Source organism: Apodemus sylvaticus, chromosome 1 (assembly GCF_947179515.1).
Source record: "Apodemus sylvaticus chromosome 1, mApoSyl1.1, whole genome shotgun sequence".
Lineage (NCBI taxonomy): Eukaryota > Metazoa > Chordata > Mammalia > Rodentia > Muridae > Apodemus > Apodemus sylvaticus.
Window position 1 is genome coordinate 142,274,309 of NC_067472.1, and position 24,971 is coordinate 142,299,279.

General features: G+C 46.2%; 1 protein-coding gene and 1 non-coding gene across 2 annotated transcripts in view; one reads left to right on the top strand and one right to left on the bottom strand.

The window, feature by feature from the left end:
* Lrrk1 (leucine rich repeat kinase 1) overlaps positions 1 to 24,971 on the top strand; it is a 138,270-nt gene continuing 113,299 nt past the window's right edge. The window contains 2 exon segments of the mRNA XM_052161140.1: positions 1 to 411; positions 6,903 to 7,117. Of these exon segments, the coding sequence (XP_052017100.1) occupies positions 7,021 to 7,117 (97 nt within the window). The 5' untranslated portion in view covers positions 1 to 411; positions 6,903 to 7,020.
* On the bottom strand, positions 23,316 to 23,437 carry LOC127676594 (small nucleolar RNA SNORA40). Its single transcript, XR_007976050.1, has one exon. It is a non-coding gene; the product is annotated as a small nucleolar RNA SNORA40 (small nucleolar RNA).

Here is a 24,971-nt window from a genome sequence, read left to right on the forward strand (position 1 = left end):
GATAAAAATTACTACAGTAGGGTAGGAAAGGCACAATCTTGTCCCTGTGCCTGTCTGCAGGAAGGACAGCAAAGCATTCAAATTTGGAGAGGACTCCAAAGTCTCAAGACCCAAGCGTCTACCGAGGCACAAGAGCAGTGAGCTTGGTCACCGACATTTTGCAGATAGGGAAACCGAGGCAGCTCAGCCAGGGGACCTTGTCCCTATCTGGGGAGGTCGGGGGCGGCCGACCCTCTGGCACGGCCCCGCTTCCGCGCCACCCGCCCTCTCCGCCCGCCAGGAGGCCGCAGGATTGAGGAAGTGCGTCTGGTCCCCGGCGGCCAGAGCGTTGCAGGGCAGAGTACGGTAGGACCGGCAGGCCCCGGCCCTCTGATGTCGCCGACCCGCGGCTCCCGGACCCCGCCGCCGCAGGTAAGTGCCACTCCGACCCTTGCCCTGCCCGGGGACCCGAGCGAAGCCCGCACCCCTAGATCCAAGCTTTGCTCGCGCCACCCCGTCCCGCGCCCGGGTCCCCGCGTGCAACCGCGGTCGCCTGCTTTGCGCCCTGCGCCCCGCCCTACCCCGCAGCCCCTCTCCCCAACTCAACACCCCACACCCAGGGCGACCGCGTGCTCCGGACCCCGGCCTGTGTCTGAGATCGCAGGTCACGGCTCCTGTGGGCGTCTGGATCTCAGGCTGGCCGGGGTCTCTTCGCTGCCTCTCTGGGCTGCGCAGCGACCCTCGCCCCTTGAAGGGTTAAGCAAGTGCGGAGCTGGAACCCGGGAGCTGGGGGACGCCGAAAACCCGCGCGGGATCGGAGCGGGGCGGGGGCGGGGAGCAGAGTTCAGAAACAAAACTAGGAAACACCAGGGCCGCTACAAAGTTCTTTTTGCGTTTGAAAAAAAGCCTGACTTTTAACTTGGGAGTGGGGGTGGGGTCTATGCGTGGGTGCGCGTGGGAGTGCGTGGGCGAGAGTGGCGGGAGGCAAAGGCCCAGCAAGGCTCTTGCGGAACGCGTTGCAGCCGGGTGGTGCGGGTTGGCCTGGAGGTCTTGTCCAGCTCTTCGCCTGGGATGTGTTTCTCACCCAGTGGTCTTGTCACTTTGCCCACTCCCTCTGTTGCTTGAGCTAGCTGCAGTCCCTAATCGATGAGGGCAAGAATCCCTGGAGGGTAAGGGGTGGGAGAAAAACAGCAATGGAGAGACTCTAGGGATGCTGCCAGCCAGTTCAGCCTGGCTTTTAACAGTTTGAGGCCATTAAGTTTTTCTCTTGCAGGAGGACACTCACCCCTGCAAACACCGAAGCAGGATAAATAGGGTCTTAAGGCCATGCTCTTAGCAAATTCTCACCAAAGAACCTAATTTTGACGAGTTGGTGGCTCACACTCACATAGCAGCATCAAAGAACCCACAATTTGTACATTTTGAAAAACCATAGCGTTTGAGTTCTTTCTGTGATTTGGTTTTCATGGTCTTTGCTCATGTGCCAGAAGAATATAGCATACCGATATCTAATTTGTCCCTAGAGGGGCTTTTAGAGTCAGCCAAGCCTTTCCATCCCCCACACCTCCAACAGACTTCTATGTCTCCTTAATAGCTTGGATATAATTATTGCAGCTAACTAACTAAACCAGCTAGGGAGATGGCTCAGTATGCAAAGCACTTGCTGGTCACCTATGAGGGTCTGAATTCAGATTCAGAGTCCACATACAGCCAGAGGAGATAAAGGTGTAATCCCAGCATGCCCCTACTTCAAGATGGAAGATTCCCTGGTAGATCACCGGTCAGCCACAGTGAAGAGGAGACCTTGTCTCCAACATGGTACAAAGCAAAGACCAATGGCAGAGGTCATCTGATGATCTCAACACACACACACATACACAGGTGCACACACAGAGAGAGACAGAGACAGAGACAGACAGACAGACAGGCAGGCAGACAGACAGACAGGCAGACAGGCAGAGACAGAGAGTAAAACTAAGAACCCTAGAATTCTTCGTCCCAGAGTAGTCTTGTTGGCTCCATCCCCAAGTGGGCCCGGTCCATTCTTTTTCTCATTTTTTTTTTTTTGAGACACAACGAGACTGAGGCACATACACACTCCTACACAGTCCAAATTGCCATGTGTCCCTCCCTCTGCTCTGGCTGGCAGGTAGAGTGATATAGTGTACACCCATTCTTTATTTTAATGATTCTTTTAAAAATTACTTTTACAATATATTCTGTCATATATTCTTTTCCCTACCCCCAGCTCCTCCCAGGATACTTCTTTCTACGCATCCAACTTGATATCTGTTCTGTCAAAAACAAAACAAAGAATACTAAGACCAAACAAACAAAAAAACATGGAGTTCTCTCTCTCTCTCTCTCTCTCTCTCTCTCTGCCTGTCTGTCTCTCTGTCTCTCTCTCTGTCTCTGTCTGTATGTCTGTCTGTCTGTCTGTCTCTCTCTCTCTCTCTCTCTCTCTCTCTCTCTCTCTCTCTCTGTGTGTGTGTGTGTGTGTGTGTGTGTTAGGCATAGGGTCTGCCCTGGAGCAAGGCTGCATACTGATTTTCCTTATCCCAGCTGTACACAGTTGCACACAGCTTCTTGGTTGAGAGGTGCAACTTTGTGGCCACTTCCCCTTCTCAGGGCTGGGATTTTTTGTGTTTTGCACCTGTTCTTTTTTTTTTTTTAATGTAAAATGTGTGTATTTATTAACCTAGCAAATCTGTTCCTGGAGCCTTCCCCTAAAGAAATACATTACAATGGATCAACAATGTATGCATAGCCATATCCTTTTCTTCGTTTTCTTTTTTTATCCTGTTCTTTTTTTAATTTTATTTAATATATTTTTTATTTACGCACCTGTTCAGGCCCTGAGCTTACTGCCACAGTCTCTATGAGTTCATCTGGGCATCAGCCCTGTTGTGTCTTACAATCTTTCCACCTCCATAAATCCCTGAGCCTTGAGGAAAGGACTATGACAAAGAAATCCCAGTCCGGATAGAGTGCTTCAAAGTCTCTCCCTCTCTGCACACTGTCCAGATGTGGGTCTCTGTGTTAACTCCTGTCTACTGCAAGAAGAAGCTTCTCTGAGGTGGGCTGACACATGCACTGATTTGTGGGTGTGGCCATGCGTCATCAGGAGCCATTTTATAGCTATGTCCCTTTAGCAGTATACTAGCGGGGTTCCCACGAGGACAGAATGGTGTGCATACATTCTTAATGGCTTGATGATGGAATGTGTCCTTCCTCTCCATGGAGTCTTCCATACTCTCATCTTGCGGTTGGCCTGAAGTCCAGGGGCACCCTTTCCTTTCGTTCCAGCCCTCTGCCATGCCACTGCCCCAGCCCACTGCCCCTAACCTCCCTCTCCAGCCTGAAGGGTCTTCTTTGCTGCCCCAGGTCTCTCCATGTGCCTCCCAAGCCTACACCTCTCCCTTCCTTTCTTCTATGTCGTCCCCACGGTCCCTCTGCCCACGCGCTCTTCCCCACCTGTTTATCTCCTGCCTACTTACTCAGGGTCTCTGCTGGGGCTCCTTAGGGCAGAGACCGCTTTGTTCACTGTGGCACCCCGTCACAACTGCGTCAGAAGCCACCTGTGGATAGTAGTATCTACAGTGATGTATTAATGAAAGAAGAGCCTTGAGTTAGATGTAGGTTCAGACCGGGGGAACATTTCTGCCCCCCAACTCTCTACACTCATGTGGGGCTTCAAACAACATAGTTCTTGGGCTTCCCACTCCATGATATTTTGACATCCTTTTTTGTAGGCATGAATATTGGTCAGAGGGTGCGGACCGAACTGGAGGTTCCTACATCCATAGGCTGTCTGTCTCCACCAGGTTTTGACTCAAGAAGGAGTTGTTAGCTCATGTGGTCTGTCCCAGCATGCTTCACTCAGACATTCAACACCTGTCTTGGTTGTCCTTCCTAAAATTCTGTAGAAACACATGTGGCTCTCCTTGGTCTGAAACCTCATAGCAATGACTTGTTTTAGGGTTTTCCTTCCCCACTGGCATCATAAACTCACAGAAATGGCTCAGTGGAAGCCTTTTCAGAGCAAATGACAAAGTCCTTTTGCTATTCGTTGGTATTTAGGTTTGCTGGTTCATACGGGCATGAAGAGTCAGCAGAAGGAAATGGGTGATGTTTTAAAGCATTAGTAAAATAGTCAACTACTGAAGAAAGCCTCTTGAAGCCTTCTGCAGGGTACAGAATGAAAACTCTGTGATCTACCACAGTGACCTGGGCATTGCTCTGCGCCCAAGGGAAGCACTGAGCTGTGTGAGGGCAAAGATGGAGTAACTCCAGTTACCTCATCCTAAAGCACCTACCTACCTTAGGGTGTTTAAATAAAAATACAAAGGATGATTTAAAAAACCACCCCTGCGGCAGAATCCTCTATATGTGGTGTGATTTATAAAAGGAAACTGAAAGGGGAACCAAGCATGTTGGGTGAGAGTTAGCATAAAGTATTTTAAAGTGTGTGTGTGTGTGTGTGTGTGTGTGTGTGTTGCCTAGACACATTATATGCCAAGCCATTTCTGTTCTGAGGAGGAGCTTCCACCCCTGGGGATCTTAATGCCCCCTGTGTGTTTGGTGGCTTTAGCAATGGGTTTGGAAGCAGATGATAGGTATGACTCTCGGCTTCTGGATTTGAATGTGCAATTTGGAGCCTTAGTTTTTAAAGAGGGTCTGTTTGGAGGCTCTTCTCCCTGACTCTTTTCTCAAGCTGATCTCTCGAACTGGGCTGTACAACTTACTAAGCTTCTGAGAATCTTCTGAATTTTGCCTGGCCCTCCTGGGTTTCCTTTCCTCTCTGTGTGGGCCAGACTTCTCAACTCTAAATACACTTCTTTGGATGATGTGTCCTCTGGTTCAGAGCAGTATGTATGGGTTATAGGAATGAGATCACTGATGCAGGACCCTCTTGGCCACACCTTCCCCTGCCTGGAAGAGTCTGCCCCAACCCTATCCTACCCCTATCCCCACCCACCACCCACCAAGGGCAGGTGCCTCATTCCTAAACTTTAAGAGGAGAATTTGGAAGCACCCTTTAGCTCTTCTGTGTTCTATGGCTTGCTCAGTGCCTACATGGTTTCGGAGAAGCTTCTAGAACCTGCATGCTCGGACATGGTGATATTCTGAGTGTGTTCATGAGAAGGGGGGGAGGCATGAGACCCTGCTGACCTCCCAAGTCCTCGCTCTGTTTTAAGTGGGGGCCACACTAGCCCTGATGAAGAGTGTGGCTGTTCAAGCTTTGTCTTATGTGAAGTCTCCTCAGTGGCCCCGTGAGGTTGCCAGGGTGCAGGGTGTGAGGGTCTATTCTTAGCAGGTGAGAAAACAGAGAAAAAGGATCAACGGAATGTCACACTGTCAGTACCTAATGGAATACAACTACCTTGACAGCCACACCAGATGGAGAATCTGAGGCGTTGCTTATTTAACTATTAATTCCTGTTATTGCTATTTTTGGTTATGTTCTCATTCTCAATTTTAAGGTCTTAAATGCTTATGGGTGTGCACTGTATGTATAGGGCGGACTATGGGAACACTGATAGGAACAAGCTCTGTGTGTGTGTGTGTGTGTGTGTGTGTGTGTGTGTGCGCGCGCGCGCGCAGCGCGCGCGCGGGCGCGCGCGCACGCGCGCGCGCGGGCGCGCGAGCGCATGTTAGCACCTTTCTGTCCTGGGCCAGGTAGGTCTGGACCTTCAGCAAAACAGGAAAGCATTATGGACATTCATGTTGAAGGGCTTCCAGGGCCAATGGGAATTCAAACATGCATTTAGCCTCAGATCGGAATCTGTTAAGTTTTAAGAGATAACTCCTAAAAATTTATGCAGCCAGGAAATCCATGAATTGTAAGTTATTTAGCCACAGCTCTGACTGCAAATGAATTATTCTTAATATAAATGTTAACAGTGAATTAATCTGGCGGCTGTAGTTCTTTACCTTATACCAATAATCACACAGAAAAACCAGCATTTATTTAAAACTGTGTCTCAATAGATGATCAGTTAAATGACCTATCTTTACTTTCTATGCTATTCTGGCTCCCCCTCCCTCTCTCCTTTTCTTTTCTCCTTCTCTCCCTCTCTCCTTCCTCTAGTTGGTTTCCATCCCACCCTATTCTCTTTTCTGGCCAGCCATTGAGTGATCAGCATTTATTGACAAGACAGAGAAACATTGGTAAGAATTGGTAACCCAAACTTGAGACAGGATATTTTTGACATAAGCATTACAATGCCATATCTGGAATGAAACAAGATATGAGACCAGAGAAATCAGCATTTGAATAACACAAGGGTAAACTTTACACAGTGCACACAAACATTATGCCTACATTTGACCTTTACCCACTATGTGCCTATAGCACCCCTCCCCCACACTGTGACAACCTAAAACATCTCTAAATATTGTCAAATATCGCCTTGGAGAGAGGCAACAGTTACAGGGTTCATTTGATGTGATAACCAGTAACAACTCCCAGACTCCTTCTCTTTGGGACTATTGCCTGGTTGTCACTTGGGGACCACCGCCAAGCATCCATAGGTATCAGTCCTGAGCTAGGGATGGCCTCATATTGTGAGCAGCCGTGTGCCCACCCTACCCCAGCTGCAGTGTTAGTCCTGCCAACAGGAGGCCTATTTTTGCTGTGTTGGCAGCATCGGAGTTCCATATAGGGCCTGTCTGTTACAGAACAAGACACACCCAGTGATGCTCGGTGATAGCTTTAGTTTGTGTTCACAGAAACAAGACCAGGGCCCAGTGTCAAGGCGGGATGGGAGGAGTCATTGCCCTTCAGATCTGGCCAGACACACGGACTGTGAAAGAAATACGCAGAGAAGGGGAAAGCCACTGACCACGGAGAATATCTTCAAGGGCCTGCAAGAGAGGACTTGAGTCTGAAAACTTTCTAATTTGACGTCTTCTTCTACCAGGATGAGCGCGCGTCTGCGGCACCATGACGAGGTGTCTGTGTGCTAGCCTACCTGCACAGTGGCGGCTGCGGTGACGACAGCGAGACTTTCCTTTGGAGATCTGCTGCCTAGAGGGTTGATGGCTGGCATGTCACGGCTACCACCCAGTATGTACTGGTGTGTGGGGACAGAGGGATCAGCTGTGTGTCCAGTGCCTGCCATGGAGACCCATAATGGTAAGTGCGGGGGCTGAGCAGGGGCTGTCAGACTCGGCCTGTAGAGAGCTTAGGCTCACTAAGAACGGGTATTTTCAACCAAAGAAAACAAAACTATGATTATTTGGTGCTTTTTCTATATCTTGGGATTCTCATTTAAATTCCTAAAATCGAGAGGCTGTGTACAAAATTTATTATGCTTTCAGAGATTTTGAAAGTGGGACCTCATATTAGTCAAGGAATTTTTTTTTAAAAAAAGAAGATTCCTTTTTGTTTTTACACCATAAAAATACTTGTTTACCAAAGAACAACTGAGAAGAGAAAAAGAGAAGTTTAAAAGAAAAGACTCACCTGGAGTAGCCCACTACACCAGCAACAGCACGGGCAGTAGCTCGCCTCGCCTTTAGTGTGTTTCTCTGTGGTTAAGCGACTTTGGTTTCATGCTGTGGCAGTGGTTCTCAACCATCCTGATGCTGCGACTCTTTAACACAGTTCCTCATGCTGTGATGACCCCAACCATAAAATCATTTTTGCTGCTACTTCATAACTGTAATGTTGCTACGGTTATGGATCGTAATGTGAAAATCTGTTTTCTGATGGTCTTAGGCGACCCCTGTAAAATGGCAGCTCCACACATCCCCAAGGAGTCTGGACCCACAGGTTGAAAACCACTGCTCTAAGCTATTTACAAGGTTGATGTGATCTTACATGCTGCTGTTTCCTAACCTTCTATACGTGACAGCTACCAATTACTGCCTACATCCTGCAATGAAGGGAAACTTCAGGAAGCACTAATGAAATTATCCATCCAGTCCTTAATTTCAGTTTGTTTTGTTTTGAGCCAGGGTTTTTCTGTGTAGTCCCTGGATGTCCCGAAATTCACTCTATAGGCCAGGTTGGCCTCGAACTCACAGAGATCCACCTGCCCCTGCCTCCCAAGTGCTGGGATTGTAAGTGTGCACCATTGCTGCCTGGCCTAATTCCTAATTTCTATTTGGACTTTTGAATTACATCTTAATTATTTACTCTTCCCCAAAACAGCACATTCCTATATTTTTATATGTGGTTTTCAAGTTCTTCCCATAAGACAGGCTGATCGGAAGTCAGATTAAAGATTTTCCATCAGAGCTGTGATGCTTTAATACCAATGGGATATGGTGGATGTGGCTAACAGTGTGTGTCTTAGGGCAGCATCTGAGCACTTTATCAAATAATCTCACTAAATCTTCACAGCAATCTGTGGAGAAAATGCTTTTTGTCTGTTTGTTTACATATGTGTATGTGTGTGTGTGTGTGTGTGTGTGTCTGTCTGTCTGTCTGTGTGTGTCTGTGTATGCTATGAAGGAATCATTAAGCAGAGACATTTGTTCAGTTTCCTGATTTTTTTTTCTCGAAAGCTTTGCCCGTGCTGGACAAACCATCTCCCTCTGAGCTCCACCCTCAGTCTGAGGATGCTGCTTTTATCCCTGTTCTATAACGGGAGGATTTGAAGATAAAAGACAAATAAAAACCTTATTTAAGGTCAATAACTCCTAAGTCACAGAACTGCCATCTGCACCCCGTCTGACCCCCCTAGAACTCTTAAATGGTAGGCTGTGTGTCACATGTGGTTGAGTATGAGGGGCTCCTGTGTCCTCAGCCACAGCAGTGATTGCAAGCTAGCTCTGCAGACATTTCTTCAGCTTGCTGGGTTTTGTGTTTGTTTGTTTGTTTGTTTGTTGTTTTCTCCATCTTAAATGTCCAGGAGCTAGAGTGATGTTTCTTTGCACATAAATCAAATTAATTTTTTTTCCGTTTTCACTTCACCTGGCACTAACATGTCCCAGAGTTTTTGACTTGCATCTTTTACATTTTTTCTCCCCCCACCCCCGCAGAGATACTCTGTGAGTGAGACCAGGGTGACCAGGGGAGTACAGTGCTGTCTTCCGCCGGGGCAGGATCTGGTCCTCCCCAGTGTACTCGCAGTCCGCCATCGCTATCATCATCATCATTATCCCTTTTAGCTCTCCTGAGGATGAGAACAGGAGCAGGTGTGAGAGCAGGGACATTTAGACAATATGAGCTCGCTGGCCAAACGGCTTTGGTGCCTGGCCAAGCCCTGAGGAAGACTCTGCCTGTCCCTTTCCTGCTCAAGAGCTGGTGACTTCAGTGTGTGCTTCTCCGCCCTTGGTGACAGAACCACCCTGCACTCAGAACACCTGCACTCTTCCAACACACAGCCTATTTTATAATGAAGTGTGCCTGGTGCCTCACACAGTTGATTAAATGCCGTAAGTGGAAAACAGAAAGCTTGTATACATACACTGCTGCACTATTACAAAGTCACAGGATCATAATTGAAAACTATGTAAGTCAGGGGCTGTCTGTACACACCAAGACCACAGCCAGGGGATGGCTGAGTGACACAGGCCTACAGAGCCATGACTCACATCCCAGGTCAAATGTGCTTCCCCGCCCCTTGCCAGCCATGTCTTTTTGGAATAAATGACATTAGACTCAAGTTACCTTTACCCAAACCCTCTTCAGAGTCCACTTTTGGATTTAAAGGTATCCTCAGATATGAGTTGTTCTTTCTTGCCTGCCTGCCCCACCCCCACCTTCCCTCTCTCCCCCCAACACATTCTGAGCCAGGAAGTGTCTTAGCTGATTCTCCCAATGACATCTACCAGCCTCACATCAGGGAAGTCTGCTCCAGACCTATTTTGCAGTCCTGGCTAATAAAAGTCTGCTGGGAAACCAATCATTCTCAAATTATAGAGGGGCAGCTCGCCATCTTTGAAAAGTCCCTAGAATACAACAGGTTTTAAAATGGCCACATTCTTCATAATTGCATGAATGGTTTTGAAAAAAAAAAAAAACACTCACACTTTGTTTAAACTCCAGAGTTCTTTGGAAATGGTATTCTATGCCTTGTATTCATGTGCATTGTTGAGTGTTTCTGCACAGCTCCTACCTAGCTTGACTTGTATGTGTTTAGGATGGTTTCAAAGCTCATACATTTGCAAGCCCAGACCAAACTGCAGCATCACGGCAGGCGGTCTGTCGGCAGGTGAGCTGTGTGCTCACCATGGGGCTCATGAGGATGTCAGAGAGGGGCTCTGAGGAGGTGGGGGAGTCATGTCAGAAAGACTTGTGGATTTCGGATGATTGGCAGGAAGAGTGGCCAGCCCTTACCTCTGCTAGGCCAGTGCTGCCGGAGTCTAGCAGCTAGACAGATTCCTTTGACAAGCATGGCATGTTCTTGTGTGTGCCCATACCAGCTAGAGTGGAAAAACCTGCTCTACCAGCTAAGGCGAGGCACCTGGGAAAGTAGATCAGCTAGGAAACTTTCAGATAATTCAGCCTCTCCCACACAGCTGAAGGTATGGGGAGGGGCTGGAGGGGACCCACCTTTGTGTGAGGGTCTTGCCGTTGTCCCTGAGAGATGTGAAACAGCTACCTACCTCTTAAAGCACTGGTAACTGCCAGACGCAGCATGGACCAAAGAAGATGGAACACCCTAGAGGGGCTTCGAATTCCAGGTTGTTACATAGCTGCTTGAAATCTCTTCCTTCTTCTCCTCCTCCTCTTCCTCCTCCTTCTCCTCTTTCTTCTTTTCCTTCTTCTTCCTCTTCTTCTTCCTTCTCCTCCTCCTTTGGCTTTTAAAAATATGCATTAATTATCTGCCATGTTACTATAACCACATTGTTTGCCCAAGTGGGAACTCATTATGTCTTCCAGGAAATAGATTGTAAATAGATTGTAATAGGAAATGCCTCTAACACATTAGCCTATATGCTTCTCGTATCAGTGTGCGGTTGTGTTTGCTGGGATGTGTGGGGTGCGTGACCTAGACTGGGCAGCGGAGTACCTGGAGACCTTCTCCAGCCTGAGTACAGGGGCACATTGAGCCTCTACAGGAAGCATGTTGGGGGTCAAGTACAGTGGGTACTAAGTGGGTAAAAGAAGAGCCGCTGGGAGATGGTCTCCTGGGTCGTGGTCAGTTCATGCAGGCGGCAGGCGGCTGAACTGCGCCTCATTCCTACAAAACCAAGCCCAGCTATGAAAGCTCTGCGCTGAGACTTGTAACATTGTAACATTTACCTTAATCTGAGACTGAGGCCTCTCTTAAGTATTTTTCCAGAAGACGCTTGCTCACATCTAGCAATAGGGAACTGATTAGCAAGCCGGTGATAAGAGGTTTTCTTAGGAAGAGGATGCTCTAGACTCTATCCTACTGTTAACTAGTTCCTCCCAGTAAGGCAACTTAAATCCCTTCCACCCTTTCTTTGGGAACCAAATGCACCTCCCACTAAAAGCCAAACTCTGGCTCTCCTTGCTGATTGCTTCTTAGGCTGAGCTTTCTGGATTCTCTGAAGGGCAGGCGGTCCTCGTAGCATGTTCTGCTCCCATAGTGCTTAACCTTCTTCTAATCTCAGTCTGCCGCCTATGGACCGATCCTTAGCCTGTGGCTTCCTGAGAGCAGGGAAAGAGCTGCTCCCACCTTCTCCAGCCTGTTTTGTGTGGCCTCTAAGGAGAATTCCTACAGGCCCCTTCCCCATTCTGAGTGGCCAGAGCCTGAGGTGGTGGCTTACTCAAAGCCTCAGCCCTTCCCTCTTCCCTGACCTGCACTTGATTGCCACTGTCTCATGCCCCACCCCCACCCCACCCCCAGTATGGCTGGGCCAACCGCTCTGTGCCTAGGTTCAACCATGTCATGAATTCAGAAACCAGCAGAGGTATCCTGTCTAGCCATCCATGGTCCTGTGAGCACAGAGATTCCTGTGCAGAAGGACAGAGAGTTTCACGCCCCTGTTTGGATTCCTGACCCATGTGAATCAGACCTTGCCACAACTAGAAGCCGGTTTTTGTTTTGTTTTGTCTTGTTTTATTTTTATGAAACTCTTTGGTCATCCAGCGATGGATCCCTCACCTTGTAACATATAAACCTAAACTCCAGGGTTGGGGGTGAATGTCACATAGATTCTATGGTACCATTTTGTGAGAACTGTGCTTAGCATTCTGACTCACCCCCTGCCCTGCCCCATGGACTTCTGATCCAGTTCTCTTCCAGAATACTGGGAAGCAGCAGAGAGCCTCAGCTGCCAGTAGGCAACAGAGTTTCAAGGCAAACAATTGACTCTCCACAAGGTTGTATTGCTCAGTTGGGATGCTCTAAGGTTGTATTGCTCAGCTGGGATGCTCCACAGCTTCCGCGCATTGGAGGTGCTTCCCACAGGACATAGTTCCCATGTATAGTAAGCTCATCCGGACGTGAGCCCGCTGTAAGCTGGAGTCCTTAAGCCCCGCCCCCCCCCATCATCACCATCCAGGGCACCCTTTCCTGCAGTCTATCCAGATTCTATGTAACCGCACAAAGGGAGCATATGTCTCAAGCAATAGGCTGTCCCTGAGCTCCTAACTCTGATGTTGTGGAAAGAATCACACAGGAGTTTACTTGGACACTGTGTTTCAGAAATATGGACGGTTTCAGATTTCAGTTCGCTTTTCCAGTTTCTACTAAAGCTGGACCTTCTGGGCCCTCATCCACTATTCAGGAACCAAGGATGTGTTGCCAGTGTGTCTTAAAATCATTAGCTGGCCCTTTTAGGAGAGCCGAAAGGAAGATAGTTGACTTCTGAGACACTGAGCGTTTGAAAGACTCAGAGGTATTTAAAGTCCCCGAGAGCTTGTGATCTGTTGTAAATCCAGAAGTGTGGGATGGTGACAATTTTGAGGATGGAATTTGAATGCAAAATGGCAAGGATGACACCAAGGTTCCTGCCAGAAACTGGTCTGGATTTAACATCTGTGAGCCCCCAGAGGTAAGGGGGGTGCAGGTGGCCCACACCTATAGGGGTTAGAGATAAAAAACCCTGGTTCTGTAGTGGTGTTGGCTGGGAAGGGACAGGGCAGGGTCCTCAGGGTGCCCATACCTGCCCCAGCTGACAGGCTCAAACAGCACCAATGAGCAATTGCTCCTGCCTCTGTGCAGACATCAGGGCAGGGAACATTCTCCTAGACCCAATTACTACTTGAAAGTTAAGGAAAACAGGTATCTGTATGTAGTTCCATACATTCTTGCAAGAGATTGAAATAATACAGGGAGAGGCGTCACCTGTTGACGCTTCTCATCTTGTTTAGGGCTGACCACTGTTAGCTGAATATACTTCCTAATTTCTTGACCATGTCTCTCTCTCTCTCTCTCACTTACTCACACGCACACAAACACACACACACACACACATACACATTCATCTTGCTTGACAGGTTTCATAATCAGTTGTACTATTTTGTGGTCCTAGAATCTTACCCAGGACCTCAGGCATTCTCCAACAGCATGCGCTGTCCCTTAGCTATCTGCCCAGCCTCATCAATCTTGCATGTTAAACATGCAGCCGTTCTCCCTATGCGGGGTCAGAGTTCGCTGCACATGGGCCATGGACATAAACACAACCCTATTCGTTCATCATTCCCTTGGTGCCGTGTCTCTAGAGCCACTTTTCTCAGACTCCCTCATGCTGCGACCCTTTGATACAGTTCCTCGTGTTGCTGTGACCCTTTGACACAGTTTCTCGTGTTGCAGTGACCCCCAATCATAAGATTATTCTTGTTGCTGCTTCATAACTGTAATTTTGCTACTGTTATGAATTGTAATATAAATGTCTTGTGTTTTCTGATGGTCTTAGGCAACTCCTGTGAGTCATTTAGCCCCAAAGGGGTGGTGGCTCATAGGTTGAGAACCGCTGCTCCAGACTCTACGTTCCCCTGCTAACATGACATGTTCCCATGGCTAGGGCTCCTGTGTGGAGACTCAGCCCTGGTTTCATCCCATGAGACCCTGGTGTGCACATCCCGCCTTTACCTTGCACCCCTACTCAGCCTCCCCCTGAACTCTTATTTTGGCCTGTTTGACTAGTGTGCCCCAGAGAGAAGGTTCTTACGGAAGGCTTTGCAGGAGACACCCAAGGGATTGTGTTCTGGGAGGCGCCTTCACCTCCCTCCCCTGGGGACCTCGCCTGCCTTCTGCGTTTAGTGTTCTTATTCTTTGATGTGTTTTGTCTTTCACCTTTTCACTGCTCCCATCTCCCTCTTTCCCTCTGTTGAGCACACTGAACTCTTCCAACAGGCTCAATGTATTTTTAATATTGTTTGTTTGTTTGTTTATATCCAAAACACTGCTTCCTCCTTGTACCCCCTCACAGAGACCCTCCCTTACTCCCTCCCCTTTTCTGAGAGTGCCCCCCTCCCGTATCCTCCCACCCTGATGCATCAGGTCTCTGTCACATCTGGTGCCCTCTCCCACTGAAGCCACACAAGGCAGCCCTGTTTGTGCAGGAATAGAAACTTTGACTGAGACAGTTGGCTAACCCCATAAACAGTCATATTGCTGTTGTACCAAAGGGCAAGTCTTGTCTGGTAGGTTAGAGCTGTAGAGTAAAGGAAGGGTCCAGCTATGAATAAGACCATGGAAGGCTTTTCTCCCCAGCAGCCTGGACAGTGACTTCCAACACATTGAAAGTTTCTCATCAAGAAGAGTTTCCTGGTAGGTTCAAGACTGATTTTTTTGCATCCTGAAACTAAAATGTGTGGTATCTTCAGCTGTGGGTTCCTACCATATAGTTATGATGGGCGCCCAAGAACAGTAGTAATAACCTGTGTTGTATCAGGTACCCATAGGAGCTCCCTGACCAATAACTTGTAGGGAAGCAATCCATGTCTGGCACTGAGATTTTAATTTGAACACACGAGTAAATGGCGTTGGCTCTCAGATGTTCCTGGCTGACCAGAAGGAAGGAACCATGAGGAAGTAGAACAGACATTTGTTGAATATACTAAAAACAAGAGAATGATGTACCTTTCTCATCCCTTTGAAAACATATGTACCATTTGTCAAAGCCTGGCATGAACCAGGCTTGGGAAACCAGTTCTTCCTAGTGCTTAGAATCCAGGGAGGAATCATATCAAACAAGAATTAATTAGCCTGATAACAATTACACTCGTGGTTGCCTAGGTTTGTCAGAGGTGGGGTCGTGGGAGGCTCGGCTGAGTGGCTCTTCTTGCTTCCCCAATATGTCTGCCCCCTCAGTGCTCCTCTCCTTTGTCCTCTTTAACATGGACACTTGTCACACAGCTCCAGCCTTCACGGCCTACAGTTGAAAGTTCCAGAGTTCAGTGGTAGAAGCTTCTAGGCTTTCAAAAGGCTCAAGTCCAGAACTGAAGCAGTATCACTTTGGCCATCTCCCACGAGTTAAAACAAGCCAGGAAGCAAGGTCAGATTGAGCCAACGTAGGAAATAGGCTCCATTTCTGCCCAGGAGAAAGGGTGGAAAGTTGGTGGCTGTCTTTAATATGACAGCTCTTCACACGGTATTTATTTTTAATTACTGTAAGTCATTTTGAAAAGACTTTTGAGAAAGTATTCAGAGGGAAAAGTGTGCATGGGTTCTGTATAAATACTGTATGACACTTAGTAAAGGCTGTGGCATCAGGGTGCCTTGCCTTCCAGAAGGAACCTGGACACAATCCATGCAGATGCCAAGGGCTGACCGTGCCTATCACATTCTCTAAGGAAAGACATATAATAGTTTGCCTACTTAGGCATTTATGACATTGCTATTTGGATTCTTTAAAAAAAAAAAAAAGCAGCCAGATTGGTTTTGACTATCGGGTCTCTTTATTTATAGGTGTATTTAATCCTTCTACTTTTAAGGATTTGTTTACGTATATGAGTATATATGAGTACACTGTCTTCATGCTTGCCAGAAGGCATCAGAGCTCCACCACAGATGGTTGTGAGCCACCATGTGGGTGCTGGGAATTGGACTCAGGACCTCTGGAAGAACAGCCAGTGCTCTTACCTGCTGAGACATTTCTCCAGCCCCGACCTTCTGCTTCTTGATTTAATTTTTGTCTATATAGTTTTCCAGTGTTTTAGCATAGTGACATCAGGATTCCTACCAAAAAAAAAGATTTGTTGCTCTTGCCATAAAATTCAAAAGCTTAAAAGAAATCCGACGGGAACCTCTCCTTCCCACCTCCCCACCCCTCCCTGTCTTCCAGTTTCCTTTTTCTTCCAAAGGACAGACAGATGCTCGCTTCCCCTTGTTATTTTTTTAAGCTCAGAAACCACAGGTTCTGTCTGCTACATACCACCCTGAGACTTTCTGTTCTCATCTGATTTCAAGAAGCTAAGCAGGGTCGGGCCTGGCTAGTATTTAGACAGGAGGAGCCACACTTTCTTAGGCTTGAATTCACAGTGATGGTGCTCTCATCCATAAACCTTTAGCCTATGCGTCATGTTATGCTTTATCTCCCTTTAATAGTGTGTGTGTGTGGGGGGGGGTGTATATGTGTGGTGTATGTGAGCATGTGTGCCAGGGAAGTTTTGAGTGTATCACAAAATGAAAGACTAATATAATAAACTCCATGGTGTCTGTCACATGGCTTCAGCTAATTTATGCTTGGCCCATCCTGATCTGCAAATGTTCTACCTCCTTCCAGATGATTGGGACCTACTCACAGATTTACATCCTCAGAAGTCTGAAAGCATTCAGAGTACATCACAGGCAGACTTTAAAAATTTAAAGAATCCACTAATATTATCTGATCAATATCCGTGTGTGCCTCGTTGCCTATTCAGTCATTACTGTTTTCCTCCAGTTCAGTCGGCTGGATCACAGCCGCTGTGTCTCGTGGATCACTGCTGTCCTAAGACTCTTATTTTCTATTTTCTCCCTCATTTCCGTTTCTGGGCAGCCTCATTGCTGATAAAGCCACACGCTCCTTGGCAGCTCCCACTGTCTGGATCTTGGCTTTGCATTCTTGTGTGTGGCCCGGCTTGGTCTCCTCTTAGCCATGGTTTCTTTAGATCTGGGGTGCTGGCTACATCAGGGAGCTTTGTTGGCAAGATCACCAGATGGTCTGTGCACGTTCCTCCTACTTTGCCTCAGGAGTCAAAGAATGTCTGGTGTCTCTCTTTGATATTTAGATTTTTTCCCAGAGATTTTTAACTGGTGTCAACTTGCTATTTGTTATTAAGGTCCTGATGGGTTTTCCAGTTTGTACCTAGTAGGAAAGTCCTGGCTTTCATCCCTGGTTCGTTATGAAACCAGGTGTGATGACAAACATCTGTAACCCCAGCACTCAGGAGTCAGAGGCAGGAAGATTAGAAGTTCAAGGTCATCTTGACTATGCAGTGAGTTGATGTCAACCTGGGCTAGTGAGATCCTGTCTCAGCAGGAGGAGAGAGTGCTTAAAGCCTTTCCTTCTTCCGTGATCAGCACACATCTCTAGACAAGCATCTTCTCTGTCCACCACCAACCTGTGGTTCCTTTGGTTACAGCTATGGGGAACGTCAGGACTGACACCTGGCTCTTCCCTGTTTGTTCTAGCGTGAGTCGGCGGCTCCTGGGCACTCTTCACAGGCAGCCAATGAGGGCGTTACCCTCTCAGTATCACTATGAGCTAAATTGTTCCTCTTTGGCTAGTAGGCCCCTTGGGTTGCTTCCTCTGCATTTGGCAGAAACCATCTGTCAAATAACCTTGCTTTCTTACTTGACAAGGCCACCCGAGTCCAGGTTGGATACTTACCCTATCCAGGACCTGGAAGCCAGCGTCTCTCTGAGAAGTCCCATTTTTCTTGGCTGGTCTCATGATTTTATTTATTTGTTTTTTATTCTTTGGCGCATGCTGTCTTGTTCCAGCTGCTGCTCACGGTGTCTCGAGTTTGCACCCCTCCCTCCCCCTCCTTGCTTCCCCCTTCTTCCCTAGAATCCCTTGGCTTCTTTGTCTCAGTTTTAGTCGATCTGTTTTTCCTTAAGATTTTATTTTATTACTCCCTTAAAAGAACTGACTTGGCTTTTTATCTCTCTCTTTTCTTTACATTTTACATTCTTCTTTCTTTTTCTATAATTCCTACTTCTTTTTCCAGTTTCCTGCCTAGTATCCTTCCATTTCTGAGAATTACTCCTACTGATTCAATTATATTCTTAGATTAGATTAGATACTTCTTAATTTTTTAATTTGATTTTTTGAGAATTTATTATTTATTTTTATGCATATAAGTGTCTTGTCTGCGTGTATGTCTACATGCCACGTGCAAGCCTGATGTCCCCCGAGAGGACAGAGGAGAGCATCAGATACCCTGGGCCCGGAGGTATAGACAGTGGCAATTAGCCATACGAGAGCTTGGAACTGAACCCAGATCCTCCGTAAGAGCAGCTAGAACTCATTATCACTGATCCTTCCCTCCATCCCCACTTTTACAATTTTTTATTATAGATTTATTTTGATAAAAAGGAGTCCACTCCTTTCTGATCCATGACCTCTACCTGTGCATTCAACTGAGGACCAAAAATATATGTGTAAAGAATGACCTCAAAAAAAAAAAAAAAAAAGAATGACCTCTGCGTGGACCATTTTCAGACCTCATTCTTTTTTTTTTAAGGTTTATTTATTTATTATATGTGACTATACTGTAGCTATCTTCAGATACTCCAGAAGACGGCATCAGACCTCATTACGAATGGTTGTGAGCCACCATGTGGTTGCTGGGATTTGAACTCAGGACCTTTGGAAGAGCAGTCAGTGCTCTTAACCGCTGAGCCATCTCTCCAGCTCTTCAGACATCATTCTTATCTTAGAACAGTATGCTTATGCTTGCATAGTGCTGAGTGTCATCGGGAATCTGTGGATGCTTGAGCTTGGGCCACGTGCACATGCTACATGATTTTATAAAACAGGTTGCGTCCTGCAGATATTGGTGTAGAAGGGCAATCCTGGACTCACCTTGAGGCATATGGGGATGGGGCAACTCTACCCTCCATGTCTCTGTCCTGCTTGTCTCTGCTTCCATGTCTGCAGCTGCACCTTCCACTTGACCTTCCAGATCACAGAGGTCACTTCCGCTCTGCACCTCACCTGCTTCTCCACTGTCTAGCTTCTCTGGTTTTCATTGCCTGGGGTGTTTTGTTGGTTGGTTGGTTGGTTGGTTGGTTGGTTGGTTGGTTGGATGGATGGATGGTTGGTTTTTCTAACAGTGGTTCTGGGTAGAGATGGACCCTGAGACACTACATGGGGAAGTTCAAGTGCTGACTCAGCCTGCCCCCTTGGGGATGAAGTGACATTTGCTGACAACATCTTTTACCAGGAGAGCCCCAGATCTCCCTCATTTCGGTGAGTGGCTTTCGCTTCTCCCACCCTATCTGGAGCAGTAACAACAGGATCTACTGAGAAACTCACACTCTGAGCTCCAGTCAGACCCTTCCCCACACAGACACTGTCACCACCAGCTGTTCATACCTCCACGTGAACTCAGGCCCAAGGTCTGTACCTGCGCTATGGGTCACATGTGCCTGGCTTCCAGTGAGAATATATACTGAACTTAATACCAACTTCTCGAATGGTTTGGTTCATCTTTGGTCTTCCTCAAGTGTTGTGGCAAACTGGTTGGGTTTCAATCTTTGTGTTTGAGATTTCTGTGCATCCACCATCAGTCCCAACAGCCTGCAGGAAGGAGGCAAGGAGACTACAGCAGACTCCCTGTGAGGCACCCCCAGAGCACGTCTCCTGAGCAGGGGCATCTGTCAGATGTGTAAATCTTTCTTCCCACTCTGTTTCTCTAGTACAAATGGGACAGATCTGTTTGCCCCCACTGCCTGGCACAGGCTGGACTAACCCATCCTCTTTTTACACTAATACGATGTCGTGGCAATTTTGGATAATTTTGTTTAAATCTTTTCAATCAAATTTATTATTCTGTGTATGTACATGGGTACATGCACCGTAGCATATTTGGAGGTAAGATGACAACTTGCTCAAGTCAGTTGTCAACTTCTGCCCTATGGGTCCTGGGGATTGAACTCAGGTTGTAGGATAATGTTAATTCTTTTGCTTTGGTATTCATTCATTCATTCATTCATTCATTCATTCGTTCATTCATTTATTCATTCATTTTTGAGACAGGGTGTCTTATGTAACCCTGGCTGTCCTAGAATTCACTCTGTAGAGCAGGCTGGCAACTCACAGCGATCTGCCTGCCTCTGGCTTCCTGCATGCGGTAATTAAGGGCATGAACCACCTCATCTATCCAAGATAACACTAATACTCAAGGAGGTTGATGACACTAATCTTTTTCATTTGAAGCTTACCACCTTATAAAATAGAGCGTGCATTCTCTCGTCTCCTAAAATCTCTGAAAAATAACAACTTCCTATCTTTGTTACCTGCCATAATAATTTTTACAAATTTAATTAAATATGTGTTGGCTTTAAGAAGATGGCAAAACAAGCTATCTGAAGTTTCGTTTTCTAAATTGGACCTAAGGCAAGGTTCCTTTCCCTCATTTGTTTTTTATTCCTTAAACAAATTCCTGGTGAGAAAGAAGCAACATTTTTCTCCTTCCTTGGCCCTTTTTGCCCTCATTTGTTTGCAAGGGATGTTGTCTCAAATGAGCAGCCTCGGGCTGTTCACCCTGGATGCAAGTCATAGAAAGATCTAGCAGAAGGGAGGCTATGAGTCAGGGGTGCAGGCTTAGGGCCTTGAGAGCAGAGCTGGGGCATTCTTGGGATATTTGTGGTTACAAAGGAATCTTGGAGTATGCTTCAGTTTAATAATGAGAGAGAGAAAAAGAGAGAGAGAGAGAAGGAGAGACAGATGAGACAGAGAGGGAAAAAGAAACGGTGAGACACAGAGAGAGACAGAGAAAGAGAGACAAAGAGACAAATAGAGACACACAGAAAGAAAAAGGGAGACAGAAAGACAGAGACATACAGAGACATACAGAAAGATAGAGAAAGAGGCACAGATACATAGAATCAGGGTTATATAGAGAGACAGAAAGATACAGAGAGAGATATAGAAAGACAGAGACACAGAGAGATAGAGACACAGTGAGAAACAGACACATAGAGACAGAGACAGAGACAAAGAGACAGACAGACAAATAGACAGACAGCATGCACATTACTGTCATCCCCCCAGCATTTACTCTAAGGAAGTAAGTCTGTCCTGGAAAAAAAAACTGCTATGACAACCACAGGCCAGGGTTGGTCCATCTCAGGCAGCCACACCCTAAAACCCTGATCTTGGCCTGTGCCGCATCCTTGCTTTTGGCGCAGGAAAGTAGATGACCAAATTCCTGTTGGTGAAAGTCAGCTGGACTCAGTTTTTGTTGTTTGAACTGAGGGTGTGGATCTCTGAAGATAGGGAGAGAAGAAAGAGCACGTGACCTCACGTTTTTCCTTGGCAACACAGTCTGGGTTTCCTCAGGGCTGCCACACATCTGAGAAATGCCTGCTAGACAATCTTGTTCCTGTGTGAACATAGACCACACAGACATACACACATGCTGTGGCTGAATACATATATAGATTGATGGTATCTCTCTCCATGTATACATACATACATGCGTACATACATACATACATACATACATACATAGAGGGAGTATATATATATACACACATACACACATACATACTTATATATACATATATAAGAGATTTATATATATACATATATAAGATATATATACATATATATATATAAGAGATTTAGAGAAAGCATGCATATAGAGAGAGAGCATGTACATGTATAGAGAAAGCATATATATATATATATATATATAGAGAGAGAGAGAGAGAGAGAGAGTTATATTTTGTCTAGATAAATTGAAATGCATGTTTATATATATCCCACACCTACAGACACACATATGTATGTGTGTGTATGTGTGTGTGTGTATGTGTGTGCACACTCACATTTATGGTATAGTTTGTTGCTCCTAGAGCCACACTAAATAGCATAAGATTAATGAAGAAGGAAAACAATATAACCAAGAGACACAACAAATGGCTGTGATAAAGCTGCTGATAAAGCAAATTGTCTGCACAGGTTTGTGTAGCTGTGAGTCACTGTAAGGACGTACCGGACAGCGCTGTAGGTAGATGAAGCAGCAGCTCATCTTTCCCGTCACCAAAAATGATGCAGCGCTGTGCTGTGCAGGAGATTCATCCACACCCGCATCACCACAGACACGCGAGCAACATGGTCCACCATTGTCAACGCCGGCCATCACTGACCAAAGCACCACGAGGCAATGCCTGACAATGCTTCAAAACTTACTTGTTGAATATGTAGTATGATTACACGGTTCCAATATCTTAGGGATAAGCCTTTAATTCTTAGTTTTCCTTCTTCCAGAATTTATTTTTAGGCAAACAAATAAAACAAATGTAGATTCTCTTCTTCTTTTCCCTCTTATTTCTCTTCTTTTATACAGAATATAGTATTCGCTTGTCTGGATGTCACCTGTTTCTTTCATATATTTATATATTTGATATTCTCTTTGACAACTGTAGAGTATTCTATAGAATAGATGGACCACGTTTTATATAGGCAATCTTTTGTCAGTAGACATTGAGCTAGTCCTAACATTTACTATAAGAAATAATTCTAGCTTTCTATTCAGATGTTAGTGAGTCCATATATACAGCAAATTCCAAACTGTTGTGACAAAGGGTGTCTGCTTCTCAAAATCAGACAGATTGCCCAGACGTTGCCTCCAAGAACGTATGCCCTGCTGCCTTCCAACTTCAACAGTATTTGGTCTTACTGATTTCCCGCAGGCCAGACAACAGTGTTTGTTCCCAAACTTGGGTTTTTTCCCCAAATTTGCTGTGTGAAAACTTATCTCAGTGGAGGACCGTGAGCATAGTAGAGCAAGTGTGTACCCATCATTAAGCCGTGCCCAGAACCCAGCATCTGTTCTGTGTGCACTTTTCTTTGTGATGAGTCAGGCAGGGCACAGCTTGGCAGTGGAAGAGTGGATTATATACCCTCCTGGAGTCCTGCCTTCATACCCTTTGCCCATCAATTCAAGAAGCCCTTTGACCTTTTCTTATGAGCTTGGAAGCGCCCCTCCTGAAGACCCTGCATCTTGTTAACACGTAGATGCTCCAGGAGAGCACAGAAACTGAAACGGAAATGTTCAATGTCTGTTAGCTAATAGAAAAGAAACAAAGAGGTCTGATTTTTAAAAACCCACCTTACTAAACAGATTTCCAAATATAAAATTAAAATAAATAAATCAAAGGCCTACCAAAGGAAGCTTTAAACTCTGGACATAAAATCTATTTAAATTAATCAAATATTATCATACTTAGGATGACTTAATATCATTGATCCCTTTTCAAATCATATTCCTTTGACTTGATACAGTTAATTCACTTTTAAAAACAAATTCCTTATTATACGTATCAAAACTTATACTGAATAATGAGTTTGGGGTTGTGAAAGACTCATCTTCGCATCTGTGTCTCATTTTGTCTTTGTCCAAAAGTTGAACAAACGCACACAAGCATTGTCTTTATGCTCTTAATATTGTCAAGTTCCCTACAAACTGTTGCAATTCAGGGCAAGAGCAATTAAAATACAAACAGACCTTCTTTGTGGAGCATGAAAAAATATACTAAATTTGATTTAGAAAAAAAAAAAAGCCATGGGAATAAATAGCCAGAAAAATTCAAACGGTGAAGAGTTGGGGTGAAGAGGTCAGAACCCATGTAGTTTGCTACAATGACACCATGAAGCGGGTTGTGTAGGGTTGTGGGCCCACCTCTGCTCCCACCATAGGGCATGGCTACTTGGGGAGGCCTCTTGGGGAGTTTGACTGTGCTTGTCCCATGCTGCCCTGGGTGGGTGCTGGACTGTAGGGAGGCACTGAGGCCCCGCTCTGGAGGAAGGGAAGCACAGTCTAAGATACAAGACAGCCAGAGCCGATTGGGGGTCCACCAGACTGCAACAAGACCTGGGTGCCTGGCCCTCAGGCTCTTGGACATGCAGATGCCTCTGGGAGCCTCAGAAGAGCTGAGAAGGGAGTGGGGGCCCACTGGCTGGGTCTAGCCTGGGGCAGGGAGGGGGAGTGGTTGGGAGTGCAGAGAGCCCTTCTACGTTAGATTAGACAGTGGCGCTTTAGGCAAAGGCCTTCTCCATGGCTCCTCAAGGTAGGTTCCAATGAAGAGGCAGTCCATGGTTCTAAGACATTTATGGTCTTAGCAGAAAGTAGAAATGTAAAACCATACCCTACTTCTCAGGGTGGGCCTGAGATTAAATACCTTTTGCAGGGAGGAATGTCTGGGAAGGGAAGCTTATTGGCCATACCTTCCGGACCTCTAGGTATCTCATTAGCATGGAGACCTCTGTCTTGAGCCTATATGACCTGTGGTCATGTCTCTTTTATATGAGAAGCATGGAATATGTTCCAAGTCAGGAGTCTGGCAGGGAGCTGGGAGTCACCTAAGCCTCAGGTGTGTGCCCACTGAGTGAGTCTCCCGGTCTCCACCTGCTCTACTTTACCAGACTTCCTGGCATGGTTTCATGTCCCACAGGGTTGGAATCTAGAAAGGAAGGACCAGGGAAATACAGGAACCAGAGGACCAGAGAAAGACAGGAACCAGAGGACCAGAGAAAGACAGGAACCAGAGGACCAGGGAAAGACAGGAACCAGAGGACCAGGGAAAGACAGGAACCAGAGGACCAGCTCTGAAGTGCATCAGGACGGACACTATTTTTGCTTTGCTGGGTTTGTTTGGTAGTGGAATAGGATACCATATTGTTTCCTCGATTCTGCACAGAAGTCAATCTCGGAGGAATGAAATAAATAGGTGTAAATTAAGCTAACTAAAGTCTAGGAAAGTTACTAAATTAAAATGGTTTTGAAGTGACGCCTTTTTCTCAAAGCATGACACAAAACCCGGGCATCATGATAGAGGAAACTAAGGACTCTGTAGTTAGAACTGATTAGATTCAGGACCTTTCTCTGTGAAAACTTCCAGAACAAACCACTTTCTACACATAATCTTTCTTCCTCTGGAAAAAACACTTGCAAAACAATG